The 18,569-nt window shown below is 34.8% G+C and overlaps 1 protein-coding gene across 3 annotated transcripts in view; it reads left to right on the forward strand.

The window, feature by feature from the left end:
- Window positions 1–2,034: 2,034 nt before the first annotated feature.
- Window positions 2,035–18,569, forward strand: part of MANEA (mannosidase endo-alpha) — a 75,727-nt gene continuing 59,192 nt past the window's right edge. Inside the window, exons 1-3 of one of the 3 annotated variants that reach the window (XM_045867240.3) lie at window positions 2,138–2,274; window positions 14,347–14,433; window positions 15,887–16,465. In XM_045867240.3, the coding sequence (XP_045723196.2) occupies window positions 14,415–14,433; window positions 15,887–16,465 (598 nt within the window). In that variant the 5' untranslated portion in view covers window positions 2,138–2,274; window positions 14,347–14,414. Of the gene's footprint in view, window positions 2,275–14,346; window positions 14,434–15,886; window positions 16,466–18,569 lie in introns of all 3 variants that reach the window. The other 2 variants (XM_054505471.2, XM_045867241.3) reach the window with 2 other exon arrangements.

Genomic DNA, 18,569 nt, shown 5'->3' on the forward strand with positions numbered 1-18,569 from the left:
ATTTCAAATGTGTTGCATCAGGGTGGTCACTGAGATCCCAAAGGAAAAAAAAAATGATCCAAACAGGGAAGAATGGGGAAAAAATACAAATTTTGCTTATCAAATTCTTACTGAAACTATTCTAATGCATTAAACCAATAGTAGCCTTTGGCTTCTCCTAATTCCCATTTATTATTATAATAGTCTCTACCCCCACAAGATCCTTGGGGTTGATCTTGTCTTGCTACTAGCAAAACAGCATCCATTTCTTTTTTGGCATTAGCAATAAAGATCTTTCTCCTTATTTCCCAGGCCTGTGCATAAATTAATCAATAAAGTCAAATCCATTCCAATCAAAATCCAAATAGGGTTTTTTATGGATCTTGGCTGATTCATCCTAAAGTTTATATGAAAGAGCAAACAGCCAAGAGTAGTTAAGGCAATTTTAGAGAAGAATTGTAAGAAAGAGGGGCTCGCTAAATTTTTCAATGTGTAGAGCTGAGTGCATATAACCAACAAGAGAGAAGTATTAAACTTTAAAAATATATAAAGATTATCTACAAATTAATTTCCAAAAGCAACAAAGCCTATAACATACTCATTTTATTTATATTTTCTGTGTCTAAAAATATTTCATAATTAAGCTTTAAAACTTTTAGAAAATAAAAGAGAATATCTTATGGTCTCAGGTTGGGAAGACTCTTAAACAAGAAAGCAAAATGCATGAAACTATAATGTAAAAATTTGTTAAATTCAATTAGCATTACTTAAAATATATAGCTTTTGGTTATCAAAAGATACCACAGAAAGTTAAAGGACAATCCATAAACTGAGAGAAGCTATTTGAAACACATATAACCAACAAGAGAGACGTATTTGAACTTTAAAAATAAAGATTATCTACAAATTAATTTCCAAAAGCAACAAGCCTATAAAAAGTGAGTTAAAATTGAGAACAGGCATTTCACTGAAACCAAATGGCCACTAAGCATTTATAAAGATGCACAACCTCATTGGCAAGGGGGTTAATGTAAATTAAAAGAGCAAATTAAGAGATGCTATTGCCAGGCAAAAATTTTAAAATCTAACAATAACAGGTGTTACAGTGATGTGCCAGCCTATGTGAAATGTATCTGTGTATAGATAAATCTCAAAACCCAAATGTGTAGCGAAAAAAAGCTGGAGGGGAAAATGCTGTATGATTCATTATAAAAAATACAACACCAGGATAACTTATATTTTTAAAGAAATCACACATATATAACTATGCTCAAAATTAAAGGAAATAAATAATACAAAATTTAGCATAATGGTTATTTCTGTCTGGGAGCGAGATGGTGAGGGCTTTTGAGAAGGCTTCAAAAATACTGGTATTCTTCATCTTGCTAGTAGCTCTGTAGTGGGTACCAGGGTATTCTTTTTATTATTTTTTAAAATGTGCACATACGGGATACATTCATATATGCATATTTCACAACTAAAATTCCTCTTAAAACTCCAGTGTGATTTTAAGGACAGCCCTTAAAAAATTGTTCACGTCAGCAAGTTCTAGACTGTGAGCCAGGATTTCCTTGTTACTATGTAACCAAACAAAATAGAGAATTCTCTTGGCTTCTCAGGCTGATGTAAGATAGAAGCCTTCAGCTGTAACCCCTATTTCGAAAGTTCTTGTTCTTTACACCTGTCTCATTGTTCTCAATTATTTCTGTACTCCACTACAAATGTGATTTTATACATTTGCAAATTAAATGTCATCTTTATTTACTTAGGGCCTTCAAGAAAAGTTTGTTTTTTTTTTTAAACTGTTCCCTAAAGAGTTTGAAAACAACCGGTGTACTCGAGTTAAAGCAACTTTGGAAAGCCTCCCATCAAAACCAGCTGTCCTGTATTAGAGCTTCCCAGAAGAACCTAAGAACAGTTTTTAAGAGAGGGGTGGGTCCTCCCTAGTCGGAGAGGTGGGTGGGGAGTCCAGCCAGAGTCGGCTCCGCCCCTTTTCTCCATCCGCTCGGGACACCCGGAAAAGCTCTCCTCCCCTTTATCCACGCCCCTCCCGACGCTCACAGATTAGGGGGAGCCCATGCCTGGAAAGCCAGCGCCCCGCCCTCTTCTAGAGCCCGGAGTCAGGCCCCGCCCCCCCCGGGGCTGCAAGAACGCTCTGCGCGCGCCTTTTGGGAGGCGGGGCTGGAAGGGCTCGCGGCGGGGAGGCCGCGGGCTGTCTGCGCCCGCTCTCCCTCTCCTCTCAACCCCTGCGGCTCTGGCTGAAACGTCTGCTTGTGGCCGGATTCCCAGACCCCGGTGAGTAGCTGGAGGATTCAGGGTTCCGCAGACGCGGCTGCGGCGAGTACGGGACCCACCCCCAGAGCCTGCGCGCCTGTCCGTCAGCCAATGTGCTTGCAGCTTCTGCAGATGGCCTTTAACCTCGCGCCCCTCGGGCGGGCGGGAGGCGGCGAGCTGCGTTTTTCGGGACTCCGGGGTACCTCACTGTCAATCTTAGCTCTTGTGTCTGGTTAGTTTTAGTGCCTGCCTTTTACAGACCCTGCCGGGTTTGTGTCGGCCGCTTCTTTGGAGCGGAACCTCCCGTCGTCGCCTCGGTTTTCCCTCCTCTCCCCAGCAAGTTGGGAATTCCGGGAGTGACGGAAGCCGTTCAATGCCTTGTCCTTTTTGTAGCCGGGCTGCTGCTGCGCCTTGAGCCTGCGGGCAGAGGGGGAGGATCGAGGCCTACTGCGCTCGGGGTGTCGCAGGAGGGTCGCGGCCGCCTGCCTCCTGGCGCCTGTGGGCCTCTGGCGAGGAGATCAGGGATGGCGAAGCCACCCCAGAGATTTTTTTTTTTTTTTTCATTCATTTGTCAACACGCTTGGCTCTATCAGCGTAGACTTTTATCTTTTGCTAAGTTTCAGGACGCAGCTATGCCGGACTAATGTCTTTTTCCATTTTCCACAGGAGCAAATTGAAATTCAGGCATTTATGATAATTTTCGTTTTATTGTTAGACCCATGGATAAATGTTGAGAGAAAACGTGGAAGTATTTAAAGATGAATAAAACAAGGGAGGATAATATAGGACTTTAAAAAAGACAAATAGGACTGGAAGGGGTTATATTAAAGTATTTTCGATAGTAGTTTGAAAGAAAAATACAAAATACAGGTTTGGTAATGCTGTCACAGAGCATTTTCATGACCATGTGATTTCCTTCTTATTGAGCTATATGTAAGCTCAGGAAAAAACGGTGGGGTGCAGTGAATCTTGTAGACTTTCGGGCTCTGTGCATAAAACATTACCAGACCCGTTTCTGGTAGTCATGTGATGAACAGTAAGCGTGAGATCAGAAAATAAACTGTCCTCAGATTAAAGTTGAGTTGCAATTTATGAGTAGGTAACATAATTATTTTCTAAGCCCATACTATTTAAATGAAAACATGACCACATGTCAGCAGTTTCCATCTGTCTAAAAAAAAAAAAAAAAACTCAACCTAATTTGTGTAGTAGGTTGTATGTAGGACGGTGGAATAGAGGCAAGAGCTTGAGTTCTAGAGCCAAGTTTGCTCTGCTTCTTGCTGGTGCTTAACCTCAGTGTTACTTAGCCCTTCACTAAGCCCACTGAAAACTTACCATTTGCTTTGTACCTCTGTTACATCTGTCATCTGCAAAATGGTGTTAAAAAGAAGTTTTACTTCATAGGTTGTTAGGAAGACTAAAATGGAAGGATACGATTATGCGTAACTGAATTTCTGTTAACCAGAGGGCGTAAGTGTTTACACTAAAACCACCTGGGCAAGGAAGCCTTGGTATAGAAACTGATTTTGAACGTTCCAGGTGTATCTTCTGTTATTTATCTATAATGGCTTCTTAGAAAATAAAATTAGAAAACAATACTAAAAGAAAAAAGCACTAGGAGTCTGTATAATTTAATAATAGGTAATTAAAAGGTGAAATCTTTTGGCCTAACTAGATTGACAGCAAATACTTTCTGAAATAAGTTGATGTCACAATGCTCTGGATCTCTTAGACCTCTAAGTGAAAAACTAGCATTTCGAAGATTAAAAGCATAAAACACAAAAGTAGAAACCATAGAGTTTCAAGAGAACCTATTAGGTATAACTACTGTGTATTACTATGTAATGTATACTGCCCTTTGAAGAAAACAGGTTTTCAATAGCCAATACTTTGAGTAGATTCCTACTTTGGGAACCCATACATCTGTAATTAACTTGTAATTTTATTTTCTCAGGTGACTTTTGAAACTTCTTCCTTTTGCTGAAGCCAAATAAATAGTTCCTCCACTCCTTTCTTCTTAGATCATTAGACCTGTTAGCATTTCAAGGGTCACTGTGGTTTTGCTGTCTTGAACATGATAATTTTTATTAAAATGAATTTTTAAATTATTGGATGTTTCTTCCTATATAATATGTTCAATATAGGTTAATGGTCAACCATCTATATAGTCAGTAGAATCTGTTTATACACATACTGCCCAAATATATACTAATGTCAAAAACAAAAGGGCCTGAAATTGTTTAAGCTGACCATTTAATGGTCACTGTGTATAAAATGTGTGGGGCTCTTCAGTGTAAATACAAGAACATTTTTTGACCTCAAGGAGCAATCTAGTAGTGGATACAATACATGTAAGTAAATAGCATGATGCAGTAGGTAAAGAAATGCCACTTTAATAAGTAGGCAATGCTGTAACAATAGAATGTATGAGAAAATGAGTACTTTTCAGTCTGGAATCATTAGGGAAGGTATCAAGAAGTGGCAACATTCCAGCTTTGTCTTGAAGGATGAGTAGCATTTTAAAAGTTAGCCGTGTAGAGAATAGACGTTTAGAGAGAATTAACTATGTTATTAATTGCTTGCTAGATGCCCATATTTAATAACCATTATAATAAATACTCATTTTTATTCAGTGTTACTCTAAACAGGAAATGATTCTAAAAGTTTTATAATTCATTTCATGCTCAAAAATCTGTGAATGAGGTAATAACTCATTGTATAGATGAGAAAAGCAGAGAAAGATGAGGTCATTTGAATAGGTGAAAGCTTTAAAAGGCACAGCTGTAGGATATTTGCCTTTAATCACAGTGCTCAGCCTTTAGGTTGAGGTGACTTACCGTTAATTGAGATGTGGAGGTTAGGATAGAGCCAGTGAATCATCTATAATGTAATAAATGAACATTTTAAGTGAGTTAAGTAACGTAAAAGAGAGGGACCCACTTAAACTACATTTACAGGCAAGGGGGGGGGAATAAGGCAGCTTCCATAAATGGACATTTTGTTTTGTGTTCTTGTGTAGATCTGAGAAATGAATCAAATATAAAAGTTTCAGAACTATTTGTCTTCTATATTTTTTCACCTTTAACTTCACCTTTATTTTTAAATCTAATTGGTATTTACCATATGATTAAATTACTATCCTTTTACACTTTCACATACATTATCTTGCATGATTCACAGAACAGCTTTGTCAGAAAACACAACAGATAATAGTTTCTTTTTTTAAGAGGTAAACATGGCTGATTAGGACTTTGTTTTTTTAGATTGCAAGGCCAATATTCTATATCCTGACTCTTCCACACACTTCAGCACTCAGCCTTTCAAAAGGCAAGATCTTACTAATTTTTTTAAAAAATTATTTTTATTGTTATGTTAATCACCATACATTACATCATTAGTTTTTGATGTAGTGTTCCATGATTCATTGTTTGTGTATAACACCCAGTGCTCCATGCAGAACGTGCCCTCTTTAATACCCATCACCAGGCTAACCCATCCTCCCACCCCTCTCCCCTCTAGAACCCTCAGTTTGTTTTTCGGAGTCCATAGTCTCTCATGGTTTGTCTCCCCTTCCGATTTCCCCCCTTCATTCTTCCCCTCCTGCTATATTTCTAAATCCTGTAGTCATTGCTCCTGTTCTCTGTGACTTGGCAATGTTCATTACTGTTATTTCCTAAACTTTTCTTATGAAGTATTATGTTCTAATTTTAGAAGGTAGAGTAGGAAAATATCACTAGATTTTATCACCCAGAGGTAATCATTTTACATGTTTAAGTGCTTTTCTTTCCTTTGTGCATCTTTAATGTAGTTGAGATCCTGTTATGCCCATAATTCTTTTTTCTACTTCATGGCTTGTCAAGTTTCTGTCTTTAAGGGAGGGATTTGTTTTCATCTTGATAATTTGGAATTTTCAGGACAAGAGATGATAGAGGCAGGCCAAAATTATTGTATCATCTCTTTATTCTTCTCTGTGGGGCTGCCACATTCCATACATTAGAAATTCACTCTCTGGAGTCCTGTATTGCAGAGCTTGTAGGATGGTATGAGTTGGCCCTTCCCAGAAATAAGTGTTAGGTTACCAGCGTATGTCCTCCAGTTTGCTGGTGGGGTTCTTTCTTTTTTTTCTTCTTCTTTTCAAATTTTATACTTAAATGTTTCAAAAATAGTACAAAAAACTCAGTTCCTGTATATTTTTCCTGGATATTCACCAAATGGTAATATTTTACTATATTTGCTTTATCATTATACACATATACACACTTATGTTTTACATTGTATATAATTATATACATTACATGAAATATGTTTGTGTGTACATAGGTATATATGTATGTGTGAATATATGTGTGAGTGTCTAATATATTGTCTGATGTTTCCTCATGTTTAGAGTCAAGTTAAATTTTGACAAATACCATAGCAGTGATTGTTTCCTTCTTATGGCATCCTCAGAGTTCATTTTGATCACTTGTTTAAGGTGGTGTCTGCTAGGTTTTGCAGTGAGTTACTGTTGTTCCCTTTGTATTAATTAGGTGTCTTTTGGGGAGATTCTTTGCCAATATATAGATATCCTGTTTCTCATCAAATCATTTAATATCCATTGATGATTTTTGCCTAGTATGCTGGTTATGGTAGTTGCCAAATAGTGATATTCCATTATTCCATCTAAATTTATTAGTTGGCACTCTAACATGAGTCTTCTTTATTCCTTTTATTTTTGCATTTAAAAAAAATATCAGTATGAAAAAATACCTGTATGGATTCATGAATTCTTATTTTAGTACCTATCATTCATTACTCCTTGTTGTTTTGCTGAAATTGTCTAGGATTTAGCCAGTTGCCCCTTCAGGCTGGCTCCTGTGTCCAATGGACATGTCCCCAACACTTTTTGAGTACTTCTTACTTTCTGGTAAGATGATCAAGGCTCATTTTGTACTTTCCCAGCCACAGTCTGGGAATCAACATTTCTCCAAGGAACCTGGTTCTTCTAGGTAGAGAAGGATATTTAAAAACCAAAATATTGGCATCAGATGTGTTCATTGCTGCTGGGATTTCTTGGGGTCTAGACTCTGTCAGCGTACAGAACTAGGAAATTTTAATATATTAATGTATATACACACACAAACACACCCCTATTTACTGATAAAAGCCACACATTCATACAGATACTGCTAACTACAATCTGACAACACAAGTTTTATTCTAGCTTCCCACTTTATACATAACTTTTTTGTCCGTGAAAAACCTGGGCCCCAGTTTCCGGCATACATTTGCTTACGTGTAGAATACACATTAAGAATTGTAGGACACCTGGGTGGCTCAGTCGGTTAAGTGTCTTCTGCCTTTGGCCCAGGTCATGATCCCGGGGTCCTGGGATCGAGTCCCACATTGGGTTCCTTGCTCAGCGGGGAGCCTGCTTCTCCCTCAGCCTGCCATTCCTGCTTGTGCTCTCTCTCTCTGACAAATAATTTTTTTAAAAAAAATTGCTAACGTGTACCATTCCAAAAAACAGCTTACTAACTGGGCTTTAATATTTAATACTTGTTTTTTTAGAGTATGTGAAATATGACATGGCTCAAAAAGCCAAAGCTGTACAAAAAGGTAGAGTCCCATTCTCCTCCCTCCACATTCTCGGTCCCGTTTGTCCTTACCCCCATACATAATCAACCTCAAGATTCTTGTTTGTTCTTCCTGTGTTTCTTTTGTGCACTTGAGAAAATGTATATTTTCTTGTTTGTATTTTCCTTTTACTTAGAATTATATACAGAAAATCAATTTGTCATTTCAAAGAGTTCTTCCTCATTTTATTCAGCTGAACACCCCAATATTTTACAATTACAGTGCTGTATATGGATTTATGTGCTATTTATGTGGTTCTGTATTTTTAAGGTAATTTTCATGAAGTAGGACTTCTGAGTCCAAAGATAAATGGATGTGTAATTTTGTTAGCTATTGCCAAATTTACAAAAAGGCTGTACCAGTTTACATTTCAGGTAGCAATGTTTGGAAGTGCTTGTTTTCCCACCGTTTTGCCAACAGGATGTATTTTTGTTTTTGTTTTCTTAGTCTTGTAGATAAATGATATTTTTATGTAGTTTTATTTTGCATTATTTTAAAGGTTTATTTTAGAGGGGGAAGGGCCAGAGAGAATCTTAAGCAGGCTCCATCTCACAACCCTGAGATTATCACCTGAGCTAAAATCAAGAGTCACATGCTTAACGGACTGAGCCACCCAGGAGCCACTTTAATTTGCATTTTTAAAAATTTTGAGTGAGGTAGAAGATCTTGCCAGTATTTTCACTGTCAGTTGTCTTTTGTTAATAGTGTTTTCTGATATGCATATCTTTAAATTTATGTAGTTAATTTGCCTTTTTATATATTGCATCTGAATTTTGAGTCATTGTTATAAAGCCTTCCATTGCACTCAGGTTATAAGGGAATTCAGGTGGAATTCCTTAATCATTTCAATGGCTTTGAGCCCTACAACATGCATTATTCTTTGGGAGATTGTGGAGGAAATAGGGGAGGATTGTTTAAAACCCCTGATTCAAGAATAACAGAAGCTAAGAACATGAGTAGAAAATAGAAAGTGGCAGGATCTTGATAAAACCCATGGCTTTAATTTCAGTACTCATGCATGTAAGGGAGTAGGATTAATCAGAAATAGATATTTACAAGGACTTAAAACCAGTTTCGAAGATTTTACTCTGATTAGATTAAGATAATCTTCCTCTACCCTAGCAGTCCTCAAGACGCAAACATAATTTTTTTCTGGAGGAAAATAATATATAGAGCTTCATTGTCTCTAAAAATTTTCATTATAATGACTGCCATTCAATTAAAAAAATTTACTTAGCATACAAAAAAAGTAACCAGATATTGAGAGAGAACAAAACAACAACAACAAAAAACAGGCAATAGAAGCAGAATCCCTAAGATCCAATTCAGGTTAGTAGAGGTGGACTTTAAATAAGTGGAATTAACATGTTCAAGGAATTAGAAGATGGAAAATTTTAGCAGAGAACTGATGGCTTTGAAAAGAGTTAAATGGAAATTCTAAGTAAAATTATAACATTAAATCACAGCTGAAGAGAATTAGGAAACAGGAAGCGTTCAGAAGGACTCAGACTGAGGTAAGGAGAGATGAGGGAAATTTTAAAATGTTTAAAAAAAAGAGGATATAAAATTCTAACATGAGTATTGTATTCCAAAATGAGATATGAACGAGAAAGCAATCATGGAGCAAAAGCAATATTTGAAGAGATTGTGGTCAAGAATTTTACAAAGCTAAGGAAAGATATCAACCCAAAGACTGAAGAAGCATGTTGGACCTAAAGCAGGACAAATACTAAGAAAACCATATTCCATAGCAAAACTGCTGAAAACCAAAATGAGAAAAATATTAAAAGGAGCCAGAGAAAAAGAAAATATCCTTAAAGTCTTTAAAAAATCAAGGAAAAGAACCACAAAACAATAGTTGAGCTTTCAACAGAAACAAAGATAATGGGTTGTGCTGAAAGAAAATTGCCAATATAGAAGTCTATAGATCTATGTTACAGTGGAGGCAAAATATATTTTCAAACAAATTAACATGGGATTTATCAGCAGCGGGCTGATACTAAAAGCCTTATTAGAGGGAATAATTTCTTCACCATAAGGAAAATTGTTTTGAATGGAAGTAGGGGGATGCAGGAGGAAGTGAAGAGCAAAGGAAAGGGTAAATGTAATGAATGCTGACTGTGTAAAACCATATCCCATCTGGTGGGGTTTAAGATTTGTGTAAAAAGGGGCGCCTGGGTGGCTCAGATGGTTAAGCGTCTGCCTTCAGCTCAGGTCATGATCTCAGGGTCCTGGGATCGAGTCCCGCATCGGGCTCCCTGCTCCTTGGGAGCCTGCTTCTGCTTCTCCCTCTGCCTCTCTCTCTCTCTCTCTCTCTGTGTGTCTCTCACGAATAAATAAATAAAATCTTTAAAAAAAGATTTGTGTAAAAAATAAAATACACCAAAACAGGAGCACAAAGTTGGGGCAGAAGTGTGCTTTTATTGTTGAGACATAATAAAGTTCTAATTCATCCTGGATTTTGATAAGAATGCATGCTATAATCACAAAGATAAAAATAATAGCAAAGACAATGTAAATGTAAAATTAACAAATAGGGAAAAATAAAACAAAAAGGTAAGAGGAAAAACGGAGCTTAAAAGGAGGCCAAAAGGAAAAGCGAGGATGTAAGAAGTAGATTTAAATACCCATATTTGCAGAACTGTAAATATACTGCATACTACAATTACTGGACAGACTATCAGATTAGATTAAAAAGAGCAACAATAATAAAACAATGTGCTATTTCAAAAAAGCTAACCATTTAAGGTGACAATAAAATGATGAAAATGATACTCTGTTCCAGCATGAACCAAATGAAATCCATTGTAGCTATATTAATATTGGAGTAGAATGTGAGACAAAACCCATCAGTGGAGAAGGAAAGGACATTTCTTTGTAAAACAAGATTTAATACTTCAGGAAAATAGTCTGCAAATTTGTCTCTACATAACATTAAAATTATATAATGTAAACTATAGATATAAATACGGTAGTGGGGGATTTTTAACACAGAAGAAAGATGAATGAGGATATGAAAAATATAAACAAAATGGTTAGCATATTTGGTTTGGTAGACACATGTAGATACCTGTAACCACTAGCTGTGGAATATGTATCCTTTTGAGGTGTATATGGGACACTTAACAGAATTGGTTATAGGTTAAGCCTTAAAACAAGTCTCAACATATTTCAAAGGACTGAAATCATACAGGGGATGTTTTCAGTGGATTCACACTATAAATCAACAATAAAATGAGAAAGTCTCCCAAATATAGTACATTTATAAATAGTCATTGGAGGACAAATAATGGAAATTTGAATATATTTTGAACTAAGTGGTCATAAAAATACAGGGGTGCAAAACTCATAAGATACTGCTAAAGATGTGATGGCAACAGCAGTGGTATAGTGTTTGAATCATTCTGAAATCCTAAAAACAGACCATTAAATAGTAAAACTAAAACAAATATCTGTAACTGAAATGACTAGTTATCCCCATGGACCCCAAGGTATGAGTGGAAGGGGACAGCTCACTAACAGCTATAAGACTTGTATTCTAACTTGGTTTGTGCTGGAGGAAGGAGAAGAAACAGTGCATCTGCTTCAACTGATAACAGGAATAAATATAGATATTCTATATGTAGAATATATTAAATGTAACATAGATGTTAATTTGAAAGAAGGACAGCCCAGTCTGAGAATAATAGCTGCAAGGGGCGAGGGGAACTTTGAAGTCTTCTATCTGAAGAGGCTAGAGCATCTTGGTTTTCAGGACAAAACCACATATAGAAGAGTAACTTCTGGAAATAACTTTCAAATGGAGCAGAATAACAAAATAGAAGCCAAGGAAATAAAAACATCCAGATAAATGTGGGAATGGAGAAAAACCCAGCTGATCTCAGGAAAAAATTCGAGGCCATAGTAAGATTTCACAAAAACAATAGTTCTCTCTAATGCATGAAGCTAGAAAAACTATCACAATAAAACACTCCTAAAAATTGAGAGAAAATTATTTCATGTAATATTTAGTAACAGAAAAAGGTAAGTCAAATCCCATACAAAGTCAGTATAGGCAAAAAAGTTCAACATACTTGTAAACACTGAAGGCATGCCAGAGAGACATGTTCACAAAATAGGACTAGTGTAGCCTAATATTTACATAGAAATAAAATCGTTATGAGATATGAATGAATAAGCAAATTACAACTATGAAAAGTAAAAGAGCTAATTATTTCATAAATGACTACAAGGTAAACACAACAGATCAGGCCTTACAAGAGGGTAAAGAAACTTAGAGAAAATGCAGTTGGAAAAATTGAGCAAAATTCAACAAAATAAAATTTTCTATAGAAGAAAAAGTGAAACAGATATTATATTTGGAAACATTTGCTGACAAAAGTTGATGCCAGTAGCTTAGTTAATTTCTTAATGGGAAGATAAGGGAGTTCCTGTATGATTGTTTCTTTTTTCTCTATGAAGTACTGTTCACCCTTGAGCACTGGAGGTTAAGGGTACTGATTCCTGTGCAGTTGGAAATCTGCATATAACTTTTGACTGGAAAAATTTAACAACTAATTACCCACTGTTGACTGGAAGCCTACTGATAACAAACAGTTCATTAACGTATGTTTTGTATACCCTACATATTATATCTGTATTCTTACAATAAAGTAAGCTAGAGAAAAGAAATGGTATTAAGAAAATCATAAGAGAAAATGCATTTTTACTACTGTACCATATTTATGGGAAAAAAATCCACATATAAATGAATCTGCACCATTCAAACCCACATTGTTGAAGGGTCAACTGTATAAGACATAGCTATCTGAAGATAATAAAGGGAGTTGGTGACATTAGCAGTAGGTTTGATGAAAAATATGAAAATGACATTCTGAGGTTAGAAAAGTGAACATACTAGAGTATGGTAATGGGATAGTTAAGCGGTCTTGAGTGTTCATTTGAAATTTATGGCCATGAATTCATAGTGAAAAATCAGCCTGGTTGCGTGTTTTTGTCCAGTATAGTTCCGTAGTTCTCAAAGTCAAGACACACGTCATTTATTTGAAGTTTTACCAGGTATGTATCAAGAAAGGAGAGAAGTGAGGAATTAAAATGTTGGATTATGGAGGATGAACTATGTCACTAGAGGCAAAACATGAAGAACAGGAAAAATAGAAACAGTGGACTAAGTAGATAGGACATCTCAATGTCAAGAAATTACCAGAATGAGACTACTAAACTAGATGGGCTCAAAGCGCAAGAGGTTATGTTTGGAAAATGGAAAAAAAAAAGATTTTGGAGTGGTAAAAGATTTAAAAGACAGGATCAATAGTAGGAGTATGATACCTCAGTTGGTGAAGTGGGGGTAGAAGAACAGATCTGTAGAAGTGAGGCAAAGAATTGGGAGACTAAACTACTGGATGGATCATCCATGTTGGTAGAGTCACTAAAAATAGTAATGTGGGAAGAGAGTTATGTTAAAATTATTATGAATGGGAGATTATTAGATTGAGCAAATGGTGAAGTTTGATGTCTTGAATATTTTTAAGTGCTCCATCCTTCTACTCTGAACTTTCATTATGCCAATATTTTGTTACAAGTCTTCAGTGATCCCCTCTTTACTGGAAGAGTCCTCTTTGTTTGGTACAGGATGGTTTCAGCATGGCACTACAGCTTTATTTTTCCTCCTCCTCTTGTTTTCTTGGCTGCATGTGGCCTGCAGAGGCTTTTTTGTTTCACAATGTGTCTTTCATGTCCAGAAAACATATATTTGGGCACACTTTCTCCAACACTATGGCCATCTCTTTTTCCTTTCCTTTTCCACCAGCCTATGCATATTGTACTCATTCTTCTAAGCTCTTACTATTTTTGTCCTAAAGCATTTTCTTCAACTCCTTAATTTATATAAGCATTTTATTGCTTTATATATGCCTTTCACTTCTCTGTTGGCACTTTTCTTCTTTGAATTATAGTTACTTGCGTGCTTCTTCTGCCTTCCTCATGGACTCTTAAGTACCTTGAACATAAGAACTATGTTTTACTAATCTATCTAATCCATCTATTTCATGTGGCGCTTAGCATACTAGTTTTTACACAATTGAGTTGCTCAATTGAGTTATACATCTTTTTAGTTTTCTAGACTTTTTTTGGTATTTCAACCAAATGAAATTTTTGTTTGTTGAAAAACAACAGTAGGGACTTAACTGTTTCTCATCTTAAACTATGTCTACTTTCATAATGCTTGTTTTAGTTTATGTGTAATGTTAACGATTGGCTATATGACAAACTTAAATGAGTCTAGTTTGTTGGTGTGATCACAATGTCTCCATTTAATAATAAAATATAATAACTTTGGGGGGTCACTAAATTAGAGTCTAAGGAACAATAGAGAAAGGGCTACTTTTTATTTCCAAATTTTAAGAAGGAGAATACTTGACATGAAAACATTTTCATCAAACCAGTGGATTAATACAGTTGTAAAATAAAATTCTCCAGATCTATCTACCTACGCCTTTCCATTTTCATGGTTTTTTGTATGGGAGTGGAAGAACTGATGTGATGGAATGCAAGGATGGGAAAGAGGTAAGACACAAAGTAAAGTGTCAGAGAAGGTTTAATAATGTTGTTCCCCAATATTTTTGTATATTTTATGTATATCAAATTATATATAATTATACGTATTTATAGCATATCTAAGTATATGTAAAGCATACAAAAATCTATGTAGGAGATTAATATGCATATTAATGTGTATATAATTACTTAAAATTTTGAAACTGGCAAAACAAAATTAAGATTGGTTAGGTATGTTTATGTTTTGGAAAAACTACAAAGAAAGGTGAGGGGATGGTAAATACAAAAGTCAAGTCCTTCTTAAGGAGAAGGGGCAGGGCTGGTGATTGGCAAAGGGCCCAAAAGATGGAAATGAGCATTTAAACCGGCACTTTCCTTTTTGAATGTTTGTGTTTCAACCTAGACATATGTCTTCTATATTGATCTTTAGATGTAATGTATTTCACAATTAAGGTTAACTTTGAGAGGAATCTGTGATTTTAGTCTTAAAAGAAATATGCTTGCTCATCTTAGTAATTCTTGCATATATGCATAATGGAAGTAGCAATTTGTAGAGAGGGTTTGTGTGTGTGAGACAGAATTACTTGCTGGTTAGATTAAGTTTTACTTATCTGTCTTTTCTATTAGGGTTAGTTTATTGTAACTTAATTCTCTAGAATAACAACAGTATCGTTTATTATAAAAAGTCATATTTTATAAATAAAGTCAATGTCAATTTTTCCCCAAATACCTTTCTAATAAATTTGTAAAGACATTTTATTCCTATGTACGTATATATACCTATGTACATATATACACATTACACATATATGTGTATACAGTTACTGAAACATAAAAATACATACACAATACCATTTTAGAAGTTATAAGTCTGTGTTTATAATCTTTGTTCAATAAGGTGTTCAAAGTTATAAAGTAATATATTTTTAAATTAGGAACCCCTCCCTTGTGATCATTCTTCTTTTATTTCTCATTCTTTTCATTTCAGAAATGAAATAATATGTGTGATTACTCCCTTGTGCAATCATTATTTTAGTTAAAAAAAAGTTTGTTGAAAATCCACTTACTGACGAGGCTTTTAATCCATTCATAAGTATTTCCTTTTTTAAACTGTGAGCCTTTAATTTTATATTTGGAAAGTTTTAGTCCACTTGCATAGAATATTTCCTTCCTATATTCAGCATACACAAAATCTGTTCGAATGATGCAAAATACTTTCTTAAATAAAATTCCTAAGATGTTTATCTGACAAGATATAATTGCTATTTCCAAATAAAATACTGCTATTTAGTCTAGCCATATATAGATTTTGTACACATCAGTATTTGATGATAGAACTAATATATTGCACTTTTAAAACTTTTCAATGTAATGAACTTTATGGATTTTAGTTTTCATTTCGAATACATTGGGAAATATTGTCAATACCATTTACTAATTACCATTTTTCAACAAATTACAGCTAAACATTTACCATTTTGGAGTTTAAAGTATGTCATCATGGCAAAGTTTCGAAGAAGGACTTGCATCATTTTGTCACTTTTTATTCTATTTATTTTCTCCCTGATGATGGGTTTAAAAATGCTGAGACCAAATAAAGCTACTTTCGGAGATCCTTTTGGACTTGAACTTCTTCCAGTACTTCATCAACAAACTCGCTTAGGGAAAAGCTTTGATTCCCAAAACAATGACAAAATCAACAGTGAAACAAATAACAAGAATTTAAAAAGTGTTGAAATCACTATGAAGCCTTCCAAAGCCTCTGAACCTTACCTGGAAGAGCTGCAACCTCTGAATTATTATTTACATGTATTTTATTACAGTTGGTATGGAAATCCACAATTTGATGGTAAATATATACATTGGAACCATCCAATCCTGAAGCATTGGGACCCTAGACTAACCAAGAATTATCCACAAGGGAAACACAGTCCCCCGGATGACATTGGCTCCAGCTTTTACCCTGAGTTGGGAATTTACAGCTCTCGGGATCCTTCTGTCATTGAAACTCACATGAAACAAATGTACTCAGCTTCAATTGGTAATTATTTTTATGGTGTGTGTTTAGATACGTGATTGCGTGTATGTGTGTATATGTGTGTGTGTAGAAATGTAGACCGTTTAAGTTACTAATTACTCTTCACATTGTTATTAATTACAAGTTTAAGCTTATAAACTCTAAATTAAGCTGTATGTATGTACTTAAACATCCAGGAAACCACCTTTTAATACTATAAAATACATTGTTTAATTTTTAATTTTTAGAACATTTCTGGATATATTTTTATTGATTTCTAATTTAATATTCTTTCTGAATTAAATTATGATCTACATAAGATACAATGAATTCTCCCATTTCAAGCATACAGCTCAATGATGTTTCTCTTCCCAAGATGAAGTAAAATATTCTATAACCCAGAAACTTTTGTCATTCTTCCTTATGCACCCCTATATTCTTCCCCAGGAAACTGTGAATCTGATTTTTCTCACTGTAGAATAGTTGTGAATGTTCTCTTACTGTATGAAAATAGAATCATCTGGCATTTTTGTGTGTGTGTGGTCTTTTGCTTGGCACATCATTCTGAAGTTTACCCTTGTTGTTAACTATGTCAGTAGTTGAGTCATTGTTATTGCTGAGTAGTAGTCCATTGTATGATTATAGCAATTTGTTTCTGCATTCATCTTGATGAACATTTGGACTGTTTCAAATTTTAGGCATGTAGTATATAATTTGGTCTTGGTTTTCTGTTTTTTAAAACTTGTCTAACAATCTCTGCTTTTTAAATTTGGGTTTATTTGTATTTAATAAGGATATGGTTTATTTTAAATGTTTTGTTTGCTGTTTTCTGTTTATCCTGTCTGTTCTATTCCTTTTTCCTCTTTTTCTGCCTTCTCTTGTATAAGATACGTTTATTCCATTTTTTTCTCTTCTTACTATATATTTCTTTTATTTATATTATGACTGCTCTAAAATTTACAATATGCACTTTAACTTAACTGATGAGAAGTCTCTGGTTATTTTTATTCCCCTTTTCCCTCAACTTTGTCTTCCCTCTAACTTCTGGCACTCCAACTGCACACATTTACATAGAGTCATTATCCCACAGGTAATTAATAAAAAAATACATAATTGGATGCCTGAGAATTCTTTAAATTGTTAATCTACCCTTTAAAATAAAAAAGTCTCTGTTATGTTTCCTCTGTCTTGTTAGTGTCCCTAACACTAGGGCCACAAGAACAAATTGGGTGTTCTCACATTTTTATAGCTGTACAAAAGGCACAAACTCACTATTGAGCTAATAGGTATATAGAGATGTGCAAGGCTTTTTCATGAACAAAACATTGTAGGATTCTGTGAATCTGCATCAGCTATGCAAGATGACTTGTTTTTCGTTTTTCTTCTGTAATTATTTTTTTCCAACTATTTAAAAAAATTTAATTTTCTAGTATATACTTACAGCTCCAGTTTCTATGTTCTATAATATAAAATATGACATGAAATAGGATTGGTAAATCCAGAGATCATTGACTACAGTCTCTGTTTACAATTTATTTTGGGGGAGAGGACTTTTCAATGACTTTACTATTTTGTACAAAGAATTTATATCACATTTAAGGCTTTTTTGTTATTACAAGGTTGGCTTGTTTGTGACTGCTATGCTTGACAAAAGCATATCCATGGAAGTTAAGATTTTTTTAATACAAACTGAACTTTATGCAATGAGTGCCCCCCCCAGGTATGTTTCATCTGAAGAAATAATACGTAAATGACATACTTTGTATGTTATTATTTGTAATTAGGAAGAAAATTTTCAAATCATATGTAGTTTTATGCCTGTCTTATGTTTATGAAGACCTTTCCCCCATATATTATTTTACTACTACATAATATGTGTGAACATGAGTTACTTCAAAACATTGTCAACAATACAATTATTTTAATTTTAAATGTTGACTGTTCACTATTGATGCAAATATTTTATATCCTTTGATAGAAATAAAAGTGACATTGCAGTCCATCTATAAATTATTTTCTTATCGGTTAAATATTGTACTCATTTTTATTGAAATACATTTAACATTCCGTAAATTAAAAGTATACAGCACAGTAATTTGATATATATGTTTGCATATGATTACCATTG

Source organism: Mirounga angustirostris, unplaced genomic scaffold (assembly GCF_029215605.1).
Source record: "Mirounga angustirostris isolate CCGP_5_RB_7025 unplaced genomic scaffold, mMirAng1.0.hap1 SCAF_8, whole genome shotgun sequence".
NCBI classification, from domain to species: Eukaryota; Metazoa; Chordata; class Mammalia; order Carnivora; family Phocidae; genus Mirounga; species Mirounga angustirostris.